The sequence below is a fragment of the Leptonotus elevatus genome, chromosome 12, assembly GCF_054856555.1.
Source record: "Leptonotus elevatus isolate MCC_2025b chromosome 12, RoL_Lele_1.0, whole genome shotgun sequence".
Taxonomy (NCBI): Eukaryota; Metazoa; Chordata; class Actinopteri; order Syngnathiformes; family Syngnathidae; genus Leptonotus; species Leptonotus elevatus.
The window spans coordinates 4,313,699-4,332,394 of record NC_141250.1 but is presented as its reverse complement, the minus strand read 5'-3'; the positions used below and the strand labels follow the sequence as shown (position 1 = coordinate 4,332,394).

Sequence of the window (18,696 nt, the reverse complement as noted above, 5' to 3'; positions counted from 1 at the left end):
CGCTCCTGCTCCTGGGTTTGCTCTCCGGCCGGTGGCCCTGGCGGGGCCCGGGGGTCGTCCTTTGGTGCTGCCGCGGCCTGGGGGGCCCTGAGGTGTTGCGCTTGCTCTGTCCTGGCGGGGGTCGACGGCTCCCCTCTTTGGTGGAGATTTTCATGCATGCCAGATCCACCATACCAGCATCTATCGAAACTCAGACACAATCTGCTTCTTCCTCAGGTCATTGAATCGGTGGAGGCTGGTGTCTGTGGATCACACTCTGCTTCGTCTGTCCTTGCTTCCTTTCCTCAGTCTCTCCTTTGGTTTCTTGAGGTCTCCCTGATTTGTTGGAATTTAGATGTTTCTGGGGTTGGTGAAGAACTCTGGTTGGCGGCCCGGTGGGTGGTGTCTGGTCGGTGCTGGATTTCACTTTCCTTTCTTTTCTTTGGTCCTTCCTCGGGTCTCCTGACGGCGGTGTTCGGTTTAGGTGAACGGTATGGGATTTTTTTAATAGGTTTTTGGTGAACTAACGAATACACACACGCACGCACACACGCACGCACACACGCACATACACATACTCACCCACATACAAAATATTTTAAAAAATTTAAAAAAGAGAGCAATGATGATAACATTACCGAATGAACAATACTGAGATCTTTAAAAAAAAAAAAAGATAATCCAAATGGTAATCAAAATCTAGTTGCGTAAAGATCAAGTTGTTGATTGATACAAAAAGTTCATCTTCCCAATAGTCTTTGTTGATCAAAACATTGATTTGTTCTCTGGTTAATCAGTTCGGTCCAGTAGCATTGGATAGTTGGCGATAAATGGCAGCCCGCATCCAGTCTCACCCTTCAATCGGTTTCTTCCTCATCTCGATTCCTGTTCATCGTTGTGTTCCGACGTGCAATCCTCTCCAGATTGTTCAGCTTTGTAGCCAAGCTGAACAACCTGGAGAGGATTTCTTTCACGCAGGCAATTGTGTAATATAGATTCAAGAGCTAGAAAAGAGTAATGATTTTGTTGCCATAATGTCTGAATCATGTTCAACCTTAGGTTTAATGATACATTTACCACTAAAAAACCTTGTTGCACTGTCCAAGTTGCACTACAGCGATAACACTTGTGGCTTGGGATCAAGAGTTTGTGTCAGAGCTATAGGTCTTATCTTGAACACATTGCTAAAATCCAAAGACACAGACATAAGCATCTTACAACCAAAATACAGATGGGGACCACTTCACCTCGTAAACCCGCTGAAGATTACGAGGTCATGTGACCCGACCTGAGGGACAGTCTTATGGCTTACTGCCTAAACTGTGTGTACTAAACGTCTGATTTTGAATTCCCAAAGTGTGTATGCCAAAATGGGCTTTTTGTTGTAGTTAAGTTATCATCGAAAAAGGGAGTCTCCATCAAATACAAATGACACGCTGTCTTATTAGATAACCACAGTTTGCCCCAACGAGGAAGAGGAAGGAAGAGAATGTATTCTACTGTCAGGACAAATAAAACATGCACATAACAGGACAATGATGGAGCCATCTTTCAATAGAATTTCAGAATCATTCTCTCGCTCACTATTAAGATAAGAAAGTTGTTAGAGAATTTAACTAGCCCTACGCTTTCATCTTGGCAGGCATCAGGAGGAAAAACCCTCAAGATTTTATGCCCGTTTCAGATGGATTTTCATTTTGATATGGTCTTGATGAAGTGATAACATCCAGAAGAGACAACAACCTTGAGGCGAATCCTGGCTGATGGCGGCCGGTGCTGCAGGAGGTGGATTCAACGCCCAGTGTAAGTTTCTGCGCAGTTCCTGCTGGTCCTCCGTATGGACCAGTTCATAAACACTCTGGTGCATGACATCGGTCTAGAAAAAAAGAAGAAGGATGAAATGGTGAGTCAAATTCTGAGCCACAGCCGACTGTGGCATAACAACATCCTAAATTTAACAGATAGGTAATTGCTATTCCCCTCCAGTTTGTTGATGAATACTAATTGGATATATGGATACATGAATTTAATCCTAAACTGTGAAGAAAAAAATAATCTGTTTTTACGGGGGAAACCCGGCAGCTGTGGTTACCAGAGAAATTCTGTAAAAAAAAAAGAAATAAAATAAAATAAAGTGCAAATGTAACTTTACAGAACAACTTGTACATTTTACTGGTATTGAATGTATAATAAACTGTAACTGCTTCTACAATTTACCGGGATTCAATGTACAATAAATAAGAATCTGGATGTACATTTTACAGAACAAAATAGTATAAAGTTCAGATTTTATCTCTCAGAAAAGACTCTGAATGTTGTAACTTCATCTGCGGAGTGCCACAAGGCTCAGTACTCAGTCCTCTATTGTTCAGCATATACATGCTTCTGTTTGGTGCTATTGTACGTAAATATAACAATAACCTTAACTGTTGTGCCAATGATACCTACACACTATAAATCCTGAAAGCTAACTAACTCACGCGATTTCTGTAATCTGTGTAGCCAGAACTGTGTTATTACATCTCTGCAATTTTATTAAAAGACAGCAGTTAGTACAAACTGCTGCGGTAAGACTCCTGACGAGAAAAAGAAAGTTTGATCATATTACTCTGATACTAGCCAATTTGTATTGGCTCCCGGTCCACTTGAGATGCAATTCTAAGGTTTTTGATACTTACTCGTAAAATATTACACAGCTAAGCAAACCAGAAACCAGAAACCTTTGTTTGCAAGATGCTAGGCTTTTAATGATTCCCAGTGCCCCCCAAAAAAGTCCGTAGTTTTAAGAGTATTTTTATATTTGGGCTTCAGAACTCTGGACTGCCTTACCTGCGGTAATTAAAGACGCTAATTTAGTAGAATTTTTTTAATCCCGCCTCAAAACGTATTTTTATACTCTTGCTTTTAGTTCTAAACAAACACATGTAGGTCTGTTTTTCAAACACTTCTCTCGCCTGTCACCTCATCTCCTTTTTGGAGAGGGGCTACGTGACGATGACTGCTGATATATGGATCCTGGACCGACCAACCGGGATAATAGCTGAGGTGGGACAAGTTGCTATGGAGAATTCTGCTGTAATTATTTGCATCATGCAGGTGAGTGAACCCCAGGATGCTGAGCAGTTTCCAGCAGATGCTGCATGCAACCTACCCATCCAAACGTGAGGTGATAAAGTCATAAAGCCAAATCGTACGGCACGACTGAATGACAAATGTGATCAGTGACCTGATGGAAGCCCAAGTAATCCTGGATGGTGTGAGAGGAGAAGAAGATGGTACCACTGGCAGTGATGACCAGGACAAAGCCATTGAGAGCCTAGAGGAAGCAACACAGAGTTTGTGTTAAGTCTAGTAGCAGTGAACAGAGTGGCAAAGTCATGCTGCTAATTTTAGTCACGTATGATTGTTACGTAATGTTTACCCACAATCAAATTAACACAACAATCATCAGTGTGCACATTTAGGTCACCTCAAGGTGCAATAACATGCATTGCAAGAAAATCTATTAAGAGTATTATATTTAAGGGTTATAAGCACCTACTTGGATCATGTCGCTGCCAATTAATTGGCTATTAAGACAAAGTGTTTATCTTCAGATATATTTAAGGCATGCAAAGTCCTTGATTTTATTTCTTTATTAATTTTTTTGGGCGATGGCAGTATGTTGGTGCTACGAGTGGAAGCCTACATGAAGATATAAACTGCCACATAATTCAGATTATTATTTAAAATTATTTTAAAATGTTGATAAGCATACAAAAGGTTTCCTGTTAAATGTTGAATCATGGCACAAGTATTTCTGTCATCACTGTCTTGTGTCAGGATTAGTGATGAGTCATATGAGATTGGTGCTGGCTAAGTTTCTTTTTAATCGCTATGGAAACCTGTTTAGGCAGCAAACTATTCATCATCCATCTATCAATTTTTCCCATTTCTCTTTTTCTGTCATACAAGTTTTATTTCTGTGAGTGTAACAATCATTAACTCATTCACTCCCAGCCGTTTTCACTGAAGCAACCTCTTTCGCTCCCGACTGTTTTACTGGATTTTGACTGATTTTGCAAAGCCAACAGAATATTGGACATACCAAAAGAAAGATTTGAGTCTCTTCTTTCATCAGGAGAAAAATATATATTTCTATCTGTTTTCATTTTTGCAGCAATTAGCATACGAATATAGATAAGTTTAATCATTAATCACAAATCTGTTTAAAACAGTGGGGAAAACAGCTTGTTGCAACATGGCCCTGGTTGATCTCTTATACTCTGCTGCCACCTGCTTTCAGAGGCTGCACCAAAGCCTTCTGTATGCTTTAGCATAAAAAAAAAAACATTTAAAAAAACATAAATATAAACGTATTTATAAATTTTGGGGAGCAAATAAGTTAATGATACAACAGAAGTATGTTTAATTCCTTATTTTAAGCTAAAATTAATGTCGTCTAGAAAGAATACAAAGACAGTTAAAAACATAAAGGCAGGAATTTAAGATGCAGGCTAACTTCAACCTCAAGCACCCAGGACACAAAAGACAACAAATGATCAGAACCCAAGCACCAAGTGTTAATCCAATAACCACAGACGTTTAGAGAACACGTTCTTTACTTCCATTCAGGTCGAATCACAGTCCAACAATCCATGTTTGTTACATGGAGCCGTCAAAACAAAACCAGCGAAAACTCTCGCGGTACCTCCAAAACCTCACGCACATGCGCTGTATTAAAAAAAAACACAATTTAACAATCTCCCCTTTTTTTAAGTACCACATTAACATAAATATGAATGTCTTACAGAACATACAGCGAAAAAAGAAAAACAGTACAGTTGGAACACAGCATTAGAAGTAACATTTAAATTTTAAGTTTGCAAACATCTTCGCTAAGGACCCTCAAGAGGCCAAGTGCAGAGGCCCCTGTTTTGGTTAAGCAGTTGGCAAGTTGTTCTTTGGTATCTGACCAGACCATTTCCTGAACAGTCCCATAGAGCATCAGCTCCTTCACATTACTGATCTCAAGACGCAGTCTTTTCTCCGTAACAGACTTTGTGGATTTTACTGCATCCAGAAGAGAATTATTGTCTGTTACACACACATTGGGTACATTTCTGCATCAACAGTTGCCAGTTGTGATTTCTGTGTACAGTGTTGCAAGAAAAACTGCACTGTCAATCCCATCTGCAAGAGCTAGAGTCTCACCTGCTAATGGACTCCGCACAACTCTCCTGACCAGTTTTGACTGCCAGGATATGGGTGAGAATGTTCCTTTTTCACCCATGAGCATGATGAAATGCTCACCCTGTGCACCACCATCAGAGAAGCTTCCAAGAGAGGAATCACTGAACACTACAAGTTTGAGGGAGCTGTTTTCTTCCAGGTACTGAAACCTCAACCTGACCTTCTCTGATTTAAGTTTTCTAATGAGCTTGTTTGCACAATGTAGAGTTTGAATTGTGGCATGTTTAGTGCGAGATGCCAAGATAGAAACGTCACACATCAAATCTGGTCGGCTCTGCCACAATATTTGTCCTATCTTCGATTTGAGCATTTCATTGTCAGTCAGTGGTCCGTCACGTTGTGTTGCTCTGGTAGGATCTATTGTGATACTTTGCAGGTTTTTTATGCGTGTACTTTGATGTGTCTGTGTCTCATCTTGAAAATAATGTATTTCCATTCTTTGGTAACTAAAGTTACTGTACTCTTCCCTGCCAACTTGGAAAGCAGTTTTCAACTGAGGGATGACATTTGTGGAAAACGCATCTGTGCTCTGTGCCTCCTGAAGAGGGCAGATGTAAATATCCCTGGTTAGTGTCTTGCTTTGTAAAAAAGGCTGCTTTAATGTCCATGGAATTTAGCTGCCACTTGTTATGACATATGACAGCCATGATCATCTTCAAAGACTCTGTAGCACATGTAGGTGAGTCTTTGGGAAGGTCCTTGGTGTTCATCTCCTCAAAACCTCTTGCTACTAGTTGGGCCTTTGGCGCAACACCAGCAGCCGTTTCCTTTAATGTACACACCCACCTTGTTGAGATGCATTTTTTACCTTCATCTGTGACTACATCAAATACATTGTTTTTCTTCCAATTTGAAATCTCATGTTTAGCTGGAAGAAACATCTCCCGACTCAAAGACAGAGAGAAACTTCCCAACATACAGGCACCGGTTATAGTTTTATAGTTTGTAGGGGTGTCAGGCGATAATTTTTTAAAATCGTAATTAATCGCATGACTTCAATCGTTAACTCACACTTAATCGCAAATTTTATACCTGTTCTTAATACAATAAAATGCATAATAATTCTTTTTCTAAGTTTCATACTCTTGTTAAAATAAAAGTGGATTTTTTTTAAACTAATAGAAATATTGCTGCATTTTTTAGTAATTAGATCATAATAGTTCATAAAATTTAGTTAATATTAAAAAGATGTACTGTACTGTAAAAAAAAAAAGTGTCATATTGATTTATGTTGAGGTAATTTTTTTCTGCCACTAGATGGCATAATTGCATTTGTAAGACATTGGTGACAGCTCAGTGCATTTTTCTTTTCATATTAAGAGCTACCTAATCTTTAACATTAAGTAACTTGTGAAATTCTGCACATTTTTCAAATGGTAAAATACAACTTGACCCCAGTCTCCAAAACTATATGCATTACTATTAAATTTATTACTGCTCAATTTTGACGTGGACATGTCTGGAATTACCCCAGTACAGGCTTTCCAATTAGGGGCTGTCATTAATCGCGCATTCAACACAATTGTGCCGTTAAAGGAACTTTAAATTAATACAAAATTAACGCACTAATTTTGACACCCCTAATAGTTTGCGTTTCATTTGCCTTGGTGAGCATTGGTGGGCAGGGACTTCTTATTGCACACCTGCTTTCCATTTGCCAATCAGCTGGTTTATAGGTGCAGCTGTGGAAGAAAGGTGACATTGGAATATTTAATTTTTTAACCTCCATTGGTCTAGTAATTGTTTGTCTTCAGCATTCTATTCATTTTTCCTGTTCTCCAGTGTGTCTACTGTTTTTTCCCCCATCATTTTATAGTAATGACATCTTGATTTCCGTTTGTCCCTTGCGCAGGTCCAATGTAATATTTTGACAAAACTTTAGTTTTTGCCATCTCCTTTTTGCCCTGCCTTCGTCCACCACCTTTAGTTATATAGTATACTTTGCGTCTTTTTCACGACCTTTTGTCTTTGTTGTTGTTTTTTTGTTACCCTGTTGCTATTTGTTCACTCCCGTTCTGTTCTACCATATTTAATGAAACTTTTATTGTTATTAATTGGTGTTCAGAGTTTACTTTGGAATCCTCTTTATGGCCTATGGCTATGCATGACAGCACCTATAAAGGTTGAAAAAGGATGGGGAAAAAAGAGGGAAGAAGCCTCTTAGGTGAATCGGAGCACTGATATTTCCAGCTCACCTAGTGTGCACATGCCCTTTCTGCATTTACCAACATTCCGTAAACAAACAGGTCACAACAAACACACAAAAATGTCAACACTAACATGCATAGAAGCACAGCCATCTCATTCCCAAACCAGGCCAGGGGCGGTTGAGCAAGTGACTAATGCCAGAGACTTCATGTTATTCTTTTGGACACACACGCACGCACACGCACACGCACGCACGCACGCACGCACGCACGCACGCACACACACACACACACACACACACACACACACACACACACACACACACACACACACAAAGTCACTGCAATTATCTGCCACACTTCTTCCATGATAAACATCAACACCTAAATGTCAAAGCTGAGGATATCACATTAGCACCCACCAAACTGACAAAAAACTGTTTAATGATACGAAAGGTATAGTTTTGCATGAAACAAGTTAATTTTGCGATAAATTTACCAATGCTATTTAGTTAAGATTGATTATTTTCTGGGGGAGGTTTTTTTTTTTCCTAGAAAAAATATTTTTGCTGGAGGAAACTGATGTTATGTAGTCACTCCAGCCGTGTTTCCAACGAGCAGTACCGTACGGAAATGTTTGGCACGGTAAGCATTTTTCTTTGTTTCTCAAAATATTTGCTCATTACTTTCCTACATTTCAATACCCTTACATTCCAGGTCTAAATGGCCGTCTTTACTTCTCACCTGTATTGGTAAACCTGATGTACTACCACTAAGTGGACTGGAGTCTATACTTTGGATTAAACTTAATATGTTGAATTTTGGACCCATTTGGACAAAGTACCCATTTTTAATAATCTCCATCATAAATACAGCATGCTCTTGGTTGGCCGACAGAGATTTGTCACTTGGACCACTTGGCATATAAAAATAGTCATATACAAAATGATATGCATCAAAGAAAAACATTGTTTTCACAAATAAAGCAGAAGCAAGCAGGAAGAAGCCCCCTTTTTGGAATGGTCACCTCCTGACCGAGCCCGTTTCTCCATATGAGCTTTCATGTTTCATTACAGGCGAGCCAAAAGAATTGCAGACTAGAACGACATAACGAAACCTCCCCGGCAGGATCGGGTTGCTGTGGGTGGGTAGGCGGCTCCTTCCCCTCCTGGAATGCCAGTTTGGTGCACATTGGGAGGAATTGGACTGGAAAATCAATGACTCCAGTAGATCAAAAGCGATCTGGCAGCCAGTGGGTTTTCGCTCCATCCAATCACATATACAGTATAAAACTGCCATGAACCAAGACTGGATGCACTGTTTAGCCTTTTTTTTAAGGATCAATATAATATGGACAAATTTAATGTATTATTTGTTTTATAGTATCTTTGAAATGTTTGTGAGAAGATAAGATCAGACCGTATTAAGTAGAGTAATAAATAATGTTTAATTTGGGGCAACGTTGAAGCTAGACTTCCGGCAGATGTTCACATCAGACAGATTTAATTAACCTGATGTGCCAGATGGTTTGTATCACAAAACCGTTTGTCCACATGGAAAAGAGCTCATAGAAACTACAGTGACTATAGTGACTCAATAAAGCCGATCTTTTACAACAGAGATCCACCATATTTAAAGCATGAGAACAGTATCCCTACAGATTGTGTGCCACAGTTAGCATGGATTTTTGCATTCAAATAATTGGTCTTGTAACAAAGTCAGTCTGTAGTGTGTTGCATAAAATAGCTGTCAAACAAGCGACAACTGCTTCCAATAAGAAGAGAAATAAGTGCCAGGTGTTCTCCCCCCAATCCCCCACCCACCCGTTCCTGTTTCGTGCAGTTCGACTTCCTCCCTTTGATGCCGCCAAAACTGGAAAATGTTCGCTTTTGTCCCACTGTCAACCAGTCACTTGTGTGAAAGACACTAATACAGGAAGTTGAAAAGTAATTGATCAGGTTGAGGTTGTGTCCCATTCAATTAGATCTACCAATTAGTAGAACGCATGTGACGCTACCTTGACTAGCACTGTCAAAATATGCGCTTGGAAAAAGCTCCTACCATTACAGTATGCAACATTGTTTACATTTTTGTCCGTCTCTAAAAAGTCACTGATGGTGCACGCCCTAATTGCAATATGTTGTTTTTCAATGTGTTTTGGTAGACTGAGACATGTCTTCATGCTAACAATGGACAAATTCCTCCATTGTTCAGGAAAATATGATAATTTCTATCATTTAAATAACTTAAAGCGATACTTGACTAATTTAGCCATTTTTAGCAGTAAGATGTTGTAAGATTAGGTATCTTAATTATTTGATATGTGATTTGAGCTCGGCTGTTGGCGCACTTATCCAGTTGAAACCAGTTAAGACCATCAGGTCACACATTTTTACACGGACTACGCTGAGCCGTCCCCCATTTGGGTGGGTTAGGTTTAGGGTTAGGGTGGCGAAGACAGTAAAAGAGTATCATTTTGAATAGAGCAGGCCTTCTTCCGCGTTCAGCAGATAAGGCTCCACAGTTGTGTGCTCGATCTTTCTGGCATCCAGTAAATAGTTCAACTGAGAATATGCAGTCTCCTGGCTGTTATTATTAGTATAGCAAACATTCAAGATAAAAGAACCGGTGAAAGTTTCCATCTGAACTTTACAATGCTAATATTTTGTCTATAATTAATTTGACAACTTCATTATATTTCATGTACAATTAATACCTTTAAAAACACATTTTGACACTTGCTGTCGACTGAAAATGACATCACAGGTGCTCAGAGCTCAGGTAACGAGCAACGACCTGTTTTCTGAGTTTGGTCACGTGACGTTCGTAAACTGAGCCCTGATTGGTCGTTACCTGAGACCTGATGTCATTTTCAGTCGACAACAAGTGGCAAAATGTGGTACATGAAAAATAATCGAATTAATTATAGACAAACTATCAACTTCTTACTGCTGAAAATGGCTAAATAAGTCAAGTATCCATTTAATTATTTATTATTTTTGTGTTAATTTGTTTGTTTGTTGTTCGAGTCCAGTTTACATGGCTTGTGCATGGGCAGTGACGTCACTTTGGCTGGAGTCAGTAGTTTGTGTACCGGATTATAAATTTCAGAACCAAGCATCCAGCAATTTGTTGTGTATACAGTAGTAATATGAGGCGATGATACATTAATTTCGTTTCACAGTCATAACGGCCCTCTGAAGTAAAACGTTATTACCATGTGACCAGAGACAAAACATAGTTTGACACCCCTGTCACCCCGTACATTGTAAAGGCTTCCTCCTTGATATTGTCACAAAAATGTCTAGAAAACCAGCCTAGTCGTAATTTTGTATTATTATTCCGCTGACAAACAAACAGATGCAGGCCATTGTAAGCAATCTCAAACATTGAGTGCTTTAATGCAGGTTCAGATTAGAAGTATTTTAGTCAGCAAGCAGCAGACTGTGCAAGTGCACAAAACAGTGCTGTATTGTTGCATGAGCGCGCGGCAGACAGTGCCAGATGTGTCGATTGAAAAGCCACCCTGAGGATTTTGGCATCCAAATAGATGGCCTAAATAGAATTTTGGGGACTTTTCAGAGATTGAAAAATACATGGGGTTAGATTGGGACATGTTGTTGGACCATGAACAGTTGTTGGGATTCAGTGACGTCATAAAATAATCTTTTGATCACTTTCCATCGTTACTGACCTGCAGTAAAAGTTCTCCTTCAGGAATCTTGGCGTCCACAGCTCCTGCTGTTTTTCCATCAACATTGTTCACGCTGACTGGAGTGACTCTGTCCCGGTTGGTCAGGGCCACTGTGGAGAGAGGAGACATATGAAGCTGGTCTTTAATTCCCAAATCCAAAAATGTGTTGGCTAACTTGATAGGGTTGCAATGATAAATTATTAAGATTAAAAACAAAATATGAATTGGGTTCCATCATGCCAAATCATCCAGTGGCTTGTATATTCAATAAATGTCATCGTTCAACTAGACAAAATGCAATTTCTGGAGAAATTGCAAGTGAATGCTGAAAGCTGAATGCTAGTAAAAAATTAATGCATGTGGAATGTTTGTGAAATGCTTACCAAGTAAATTGAATGAATAAACTTAAACCGCAATCAGTCTCAGGTGGGATTCAAACCATCGCCTCCTGTTTACAGGCCATGCCCCTTTTTGCCCAAAAAAAAAAAAAAATTCAGTGGGTCGTAGCTCTCAAACCCCTGCTCCGATTGGTCTATATTTTAGGGTGGGTGTTGTGCCATCGCTGTCAACAAGTACACCAAGTTTTGACGAAATCAAAATCTGCTTAGCTAAATTTTTCAGATTTTTGGGGTTGAGGGGGGGGGGATGATTTGTCATCTAATTACCCAAAGAATGCTCCTTAATTCTTAAGACTTTACACACACAACAGTACATAAATTGCGTACTATTTTTTTCCCACCACTTTGACAGTTTGCTACCATTGTTAATGTGCCTTCTCTGGAAATGACTTTATTCGAGACCGTGACTGGCTAACCTGCTCCTACAGTTTGGGGTTATGGGTTTCTTGCCACTAGCTTCCAAAAGTCATAACAAGGCAATCACGGCAACAAGTTAGTATGAGTAAGTATGAGTATGTTGGATTATGTCACATGCAGTTTGTTTGAGAATAAGGTCAGGGGTGTCAGACCAAAGCCGTGTCCCGTGTGAAGGTCCGAGCAGCAAGTCCATATGATAGCTGAGAAGCTCACCCCACCATTAACACATGGACTCCTTGTTAACCCTCCTTGGCAGACAACAAAAGAGCTAACCCAAAAACCTCGTTGCCCCATCATGTCATACGTCATGCCCCCCTGAACCCCAAGGTCAGCGGTCATCATGGGTCGTGGCACGGTGCTCCTGCTGGGGTCAGAGATTAATGTGCTAGCCCGTTGCTCTCTTTCTCATGACGTCACCTCATGATCGACGAGGCCTAATGTCTTACATTGTGGAGACCCAGTTATGTTTATATCCATTTTGTGAACGTTTAATGCAGATATTTACTGTATATTAAATATTCTTTCAGATGAATCTTGAGTTTACCAATAATCAGAATAAAAGATGGGATGGATAACGGTCAGGTAGTGGGTAGCATCCCAGCCTCAGAGTTGAGAGGTCCTGCTTCAAAACTCGGCACAGGACCTCCTGTTTGGACTTTGCGGGCATATGTGAATATTTGTTGGCCTACTCACCAACGTACGAACTTTCTGCTGTTTATTGCAAACGTGAGTGACATCATGCACACTATGATCGTAACATCTCTGATCCCGGCGACCTTTGCTGGGCAACATCTCTTATCCTTCTTTTACAGTATAACAGCATCAAACAAGATGTGCAGCTAATGGGAATGAAACTGCACCGCTTGTATGCGACGTTCCATTGTGGAAGGAGTTCTGGTGTATTTTAAATGGAGAAGATTTTGTTTGGTTATTTATGATTGGATTGTTGCTATTAGTTTATGGTTTCTATACATCACTTTGATAGAGCTGCATCTTTTGTGAAAATGTTATAAAAAAAAAAAATGTTGAGTTGAGTCAAAAGGCCCTATTTTTGTGCAGAGCGCAAGTCTAAAGCAATGCGCAGTATAACTGTGTGTATAGGTTTCTTTCTTACGGAATTCTGCTTGACTAGCGCAGATAGAATAGAGTGTTTTGCGTTGTTATCCACCGTTGTGGGAGGGGAGGGGACGCAGCCGACTCCCAGCCAATCAAAGTGGCTTCCAGTTTATTCCCTTTAAATTCAGCGCAGAAATTCCCTGTTGTCATATTTATCAATGAAATGGATGGCATGCATCACACGAGATCAGAATCTGTCTGCCAGCACTCCAAACAAACAACCAAACCAAAACAAAAATATTTACGTCAACACACATTTTTCACTGGACGAAAACTAGACAAGACTAAAACCCTCATCAATAAATAATAACTGGGACTAAATCAGTATGCATTTTTGTCAACTAATAAAGACGAGACGAAAATGTACTTCAATTAATAAAGACTGGACGAAAATTATTTGATATTGTAAAATATAGTCTCTGCTAATCTGTCACTGTGACACTGTCATGTGACACATAGTGACACCCCCTTCAAATCTGCCGCCAGTAAGTGCAACATGCACAAACACAAGGGACAGCCAAAAACAGAAAATGCTAGATTTATAGTCGACTAAAAGTTGACTAAATAAAAACGGGATGAGGTTGACTAACTGATCAAATCTAACAAGTGTGATTTAAACTAAAACAGCCTAAATTTAAAAATGTCTAATAAAATTAACACTAGCCTGCACCTTGATCAAATCCACCAAAATCACGTTACACCACCTGCGCCAAAATTTAGACATGCTTTTAGGTACCGTAGTCTAAAATCTAGTCTACGTATGGTCACCAAATTGCCAGATGCGCTGGGGGCGTACAATAGAAAACATGCCACATACAATTCCCAAACATGCTAAACTAATCTTGCCACGGCACAAATATAAAGATGCACCCATTTTTACGCCAAGCGCCTGTCCACTAATATAGGACCCTAATACTGGACGTGCCTTGCAAATGGCCTCAAATAAGCCCAGGGGGTGTACCCTGCCTAAAGTCAGCAATAGGGATTGACTCCCTACAACAAGTAAAAGAAACTATGCTATTAATTTCACACATTATGGAACTTTGGGTGTATTGTGTGCTGCATGTGCTGCTACAAGTGCAATTCAACGACTAGGCAATTATGTGTTGCCTTCACGAGTGAAAATCCACTTACAGACATGGGAACTAAAAAAAATATCCTAATTAAAAAGCTAATTTCAATCTCTAAATATTCTATCATTGTCATTCAATGTTCTAATAGTATAACTATTAATATTCTAATGTTTTTTTTTGTCTTTTGTTGATTCCAGCATGTGGTAAATTGCAAGTATGTGGCGATGTGGTTAGTAGCTGAATACTGCTCTTAAAAGTGGGCCAGCACAAAGCCTCTTGAATGGCCAGAGGAGGACAAAGAGCAGATCTCGTTAGCAAGCTTCAGTGGGCAGAAGTGTACGCTATGAAAAATTTACATTCCCCGCTGCCATAACATACATGTAGCATAATAGCTAGCTCTGCGGGAGTCACCCACGGGCGTTTCCAGTCAACTGCATGAAACATCTTGCCGTTCCCAAATGGGCTTATTTTAGCATAATAGGGTGCCATGAAAACAAAGAACATTCATGAAAAAGACCGAGTGACCTGGTATGACACGACGCTACATCGTGTCCTCACTACGTTTGTCTTTGCTTCGCTCAAAAACGTACTACAAAAGAAGCTAGCTAAGCAATTAAAACGTGAAGGCGATCATTTTATTTGAAAGGGTTTGATTTTGAAGGGTCACACTTTACAGCATAGGTGTCAAACTCCGGTCCGTAGTCCTGTAGGTTTTGCAGGTTTCCCTCTTCCAACACAAGCTGATTCCAATCAGCAGGATCGTTATCAGGCTTATGCAGAGCTTGCTGATGAGCTGATCATATATCAGCTGTGTTGGAGAACGGAAACATCCAAATCCTGCAGGACTGCGGCCCTCCAGGACCGGAGTTTGACACCTATGCTTTACAGTGTGGTATGGTCCTTTGAATTTTAGCAAAGTTTAATTGTATGTCAACACAAGTCATTTTAATGTAACACGAACGGACTTTTAAGTAATTTAAGAGCCTCTGCAAGCAGACTTTGGTCGAGATGTGTAATTCTGTAGGCTATTTCTTCATTAACATGTTACCAGTGGATACGTGACGCTTTAAGGCTACTGCATCTGTGCATGCTAACCATTAGCATACAAATGCATCTTAGCACCTTATTGCTGTCAGACAATGATCCTGATTGAAGAAAATGAAATGCGTCAAGATATTGATATCATCATTAATGTGCTTGAACGTCAAGGAAGACGTCATGAGCTTTGACGTATGCTCTGATGATTGATACATGAAAGTTGACAGATGAGCAGTGACCCTGAAAATTAGACATGCCGTCATACTTCACCTGCCTTCGGGAGCTTTTTGTAAATTCATTGCTTGTCCTTGATGATGTTGACTTTGCTTTAAATAGAAGTCTTATTTTTCTCAGACATAATTCAGACACTGTGTTTAAGGCAAACTCATGTTGTATTTTAAACATTTAAGGCATCAGAAAATAGAAGCAGTAACTACAGCCACCCTGTAATAAATTTCAATCCAACCCAGTCAAATTAAAACATGCTTAATACAAAAAAGTTGACCAACCATCAGTGAGGTTGAAGTACAACAAAGAATAATTTTGATGCAGATCTATAAATACTTAAGTGTGTATTTTACTATGCAACTTTGAAGTTATAGCCGAAAATCAATGAAACACATTTAAACCTAATGTGACATGTAAACAAAAATGTTAAAAACAAACCAGACTATTTTTCTTAAATATTGTTCATAAATGGGTCTAAATCTGTGTTAGTGAGAGCACTTCTTCTTTGCCGTGATATTCCACCCACCTTAAAGGTGTGGAATATCAAGATGCTGATTAGACAGCTTGTATACTGCACAGGTGCGCCTTAGGCTATTGTAGTCAAGACCACACCAACTGAGATCAAGACTTTATCGGGACTTTTGGAGGTCAAGACCGAGACAAAACCAAGCCTATATCAAAGAAAAATCACAAAACGCAGAACAAATTGATCACTGTTAACTCTGAACGTTAGCAAAAAGCGATCGAGGGAGAGAAAGAGCTTATTTTCATTCATTGTCTTAGAATGTGGTGTTCTGATTTTAACTTTCCCAGTATAGTAAATTTAATGGTTACTTTATGCTTCCTCTCAATGTGCCGATAAAAGTTACATATTACATTCTGCATTCTATATTTCTCACTGATTATAGTAGTACTGGCCTGGTCTCGACTGGTCTTAATTGAAAAAAAAATTCACAAGAGTTCACCCTGTCAGAGACTGAGACAAGACCAAGTAAAAATGCGTTTGATTCCGAGATGAGACAGAGACCCTTAAAAAGTGTTCTTGAAACCAAGATAGGTTTCGAAAACTACAACACTAGGCTATTGTAGGGTGACCAAACGTCCAATTTTGCAAGGACATTTAGGAGGACAGACTATTTTCTTACGTCTTGTGCGGGTGTCCGTTTTAAAAAAAATAAATTCAGGAAAATATCAGGTTGGTATTGCATGACTTAGAGGAGGTGAAGTACACTGTGGAACTGCGACTGGTACCACAATTTCAAGGCCGGGGCAAGTGTCAAATGGGAATATGCTCACCCTATTATTGTATCACATAGTGCAATGCCACAGACATCACAGGTTTTGAGGGAACGTGCAATTGGCATGCTGACTGCAAAAATGTCCATCAGAGCAGTTGACCGTGAATTTAAACTTCATTTTTCTGCCTTGACATCCTCAATTTGACAGTACATTCAACCAGTCTCACAACTGCGGAACGCATCTTCACCTCCGAGATAGTCTGAGACCAGCCAGGGCTGAAAACCATCTCCATCAATAGACTATCTTTATCAATCATCTTTAAACCTTCTCAGGCAAGCTTATTTTCAGCTTCCTTAACAACATTGTAGATCGAGTGGTGCATGTTGGTGGGTATGGAATGAGCAGGCGTGTGTGTTATGGACAACGAGTTGCATTTTATTGATGGCATTTTGAATACACAATAAGATTGCTAATGATGATGATGATGCGCAACATTGTAAGGCCCTTTAAACAATTCCTCGAACCTGAAAACATGAACCAACATTCCACAGGCCGTAATCAACAACCTGATCAATTTTTTTAATCGATGTGCTGTACTGCCAGAGTCACACCAGGTATTGACTGGTCTTCTGACCCCCCAAAACAATAATGTAATAATGATACAATATCAATACATGGAAGAGTAGAACTGCCAATGTGATGTAAACTGTTTTGATTGGGCTATGTCATTCCAACATACTGATAAAGTTGTTGTAAAATGCAATGGTGGGCACTTTTACGTCTCTGCGTCGGCCCGTCGTTGACGGATGCCCACCTTTTCGGTGAAGTGCCTGCTTTTTCGGCGAGTGCTTTATGACGCAAGGCCTCGTACAAATACACAGAATGGAAGGACCATCTGTAGTGACCCGATTCGACGGACAAAAACCTGCTTCAGTCGGTGCTTAGTCCATGTATTTTCTTTCGAGGCTTCACGTCATAAAGCATTTGCCAAAAAAGAAAACAACAGGCACTTGGTGGGCATTCGGAAGTGCCCGCCTCCGTAAAATGTAGGCCAAATGCTAGTATTTTCCCATAATAGCAAAATGACATAATTGTGCATGGGCAAATTAATACCCTGTGACATTATGGGAAAACATTTTATGTTTTTAGCACTTACCCTACGTTTTACACTTACACTTAAATGACTTTGTAGTGCGTTCAAACAATGTAGCCCAGTCAAAAGTGTTGACTCCACATAGGAAGTTCCACACTTCCATAAATAATAACATGGCAAATGTAAAACATTTTATTCACATGGAAATCCATGTGTCTGCTTAAACCTAAAATTGGTACATTGCCTACGTACTGATGGATTTCACATGTATGTGGTTTGCAGAAATGTTTTTACAGTGACTATATTGTTATGGTCAAACACTGCCTTTGCTAAATATTAAGCAAAACAAAGGCCTTTAAGGAATTGCTGCTAGCAAATGAGCATTATTGTTTTGGCAGAAAGGCCATCTTGGCTTTGGTCAAACAGCCTCCAGCGACGAGCTTAGTAACATGGCGTCACGCAGAGCCAGCGCCAACATCGGTTAATCATTATTAAAATAAAAACATTAAGCAACGGCACATATTTACCAAATATTTGTCCATTTTCAATTTGTCCCATCATGCTATTTCCATCCAGATTAGCGGGGATGTTCTGGCCTTGTGCTGCTTCAATTCCCTCCCCAATCCCTACATGTCATTTTGGCGTCACTCCAGCATGCCACTTGATAACAAAAACATACAACACAGCCAAAGGAGACTTAGCAAAATCTTCATTAACTTTGGATGCGCAACAACAACAAGCTGCTGTTTTGGAATGAAGACAGCTACATTTTCACTTATTGGTCATTAAGGAAGTGTTTTTAGGTTCAGATAATGGATGGATGGATTCATTTGACATTAGCAAGAAGGACATCATTTTGTTACGTAGCACTGGTGGGTGCTTTTAAACGCTGAAAGACGATACATAATTCAAACCCTGTACTGTTTGTGGAGAGTTAACTTGTTTGTTTACATCGCATATTGCATGTTTCCACTGTCAGGTCACATGAGATAACAATAGCAGCGCTCTGAATCATGAAACGCTGCTATATTTGGACAGCATT

The 18,696-nt window shown here is 39.8% G+C and overlaps 1 protein-coding gene across 5 annotated transcripts in view; it reads right to left on the bottom strand.

The window, feature by feature from the left end:
* Nucleotides 1–18,696, bottom strand: part of LOC147164285 (aryl hydrocarbon receptor-like) — a 60,209-nt gene that overhangs the window by 18,988 nt on the left and 22,525 nt on the right. For all 5 annotated transcript variants that reach the window (XM_086090693.1, XM_086090691.1, XM_086090695.1 and 2 more), the window contains 3 exons: nt 11,053–11,162; nt 3,206–3,295; nt 1,723–1,855 (listed from right to left, as the gene is read on the bottom strand). In XM_086090693.1, coding sequence (XP_085946819.1) covers nt 1,723–1,855; nt 3,206–3,295; nt 11,053–11,162 — 333 coding nt within the window. The remainder of the gene's footprint in view (nt 1–1,722; nt 1,856–3,205; nt 3,296–11,052; nt 11,163–18,696) is intronic.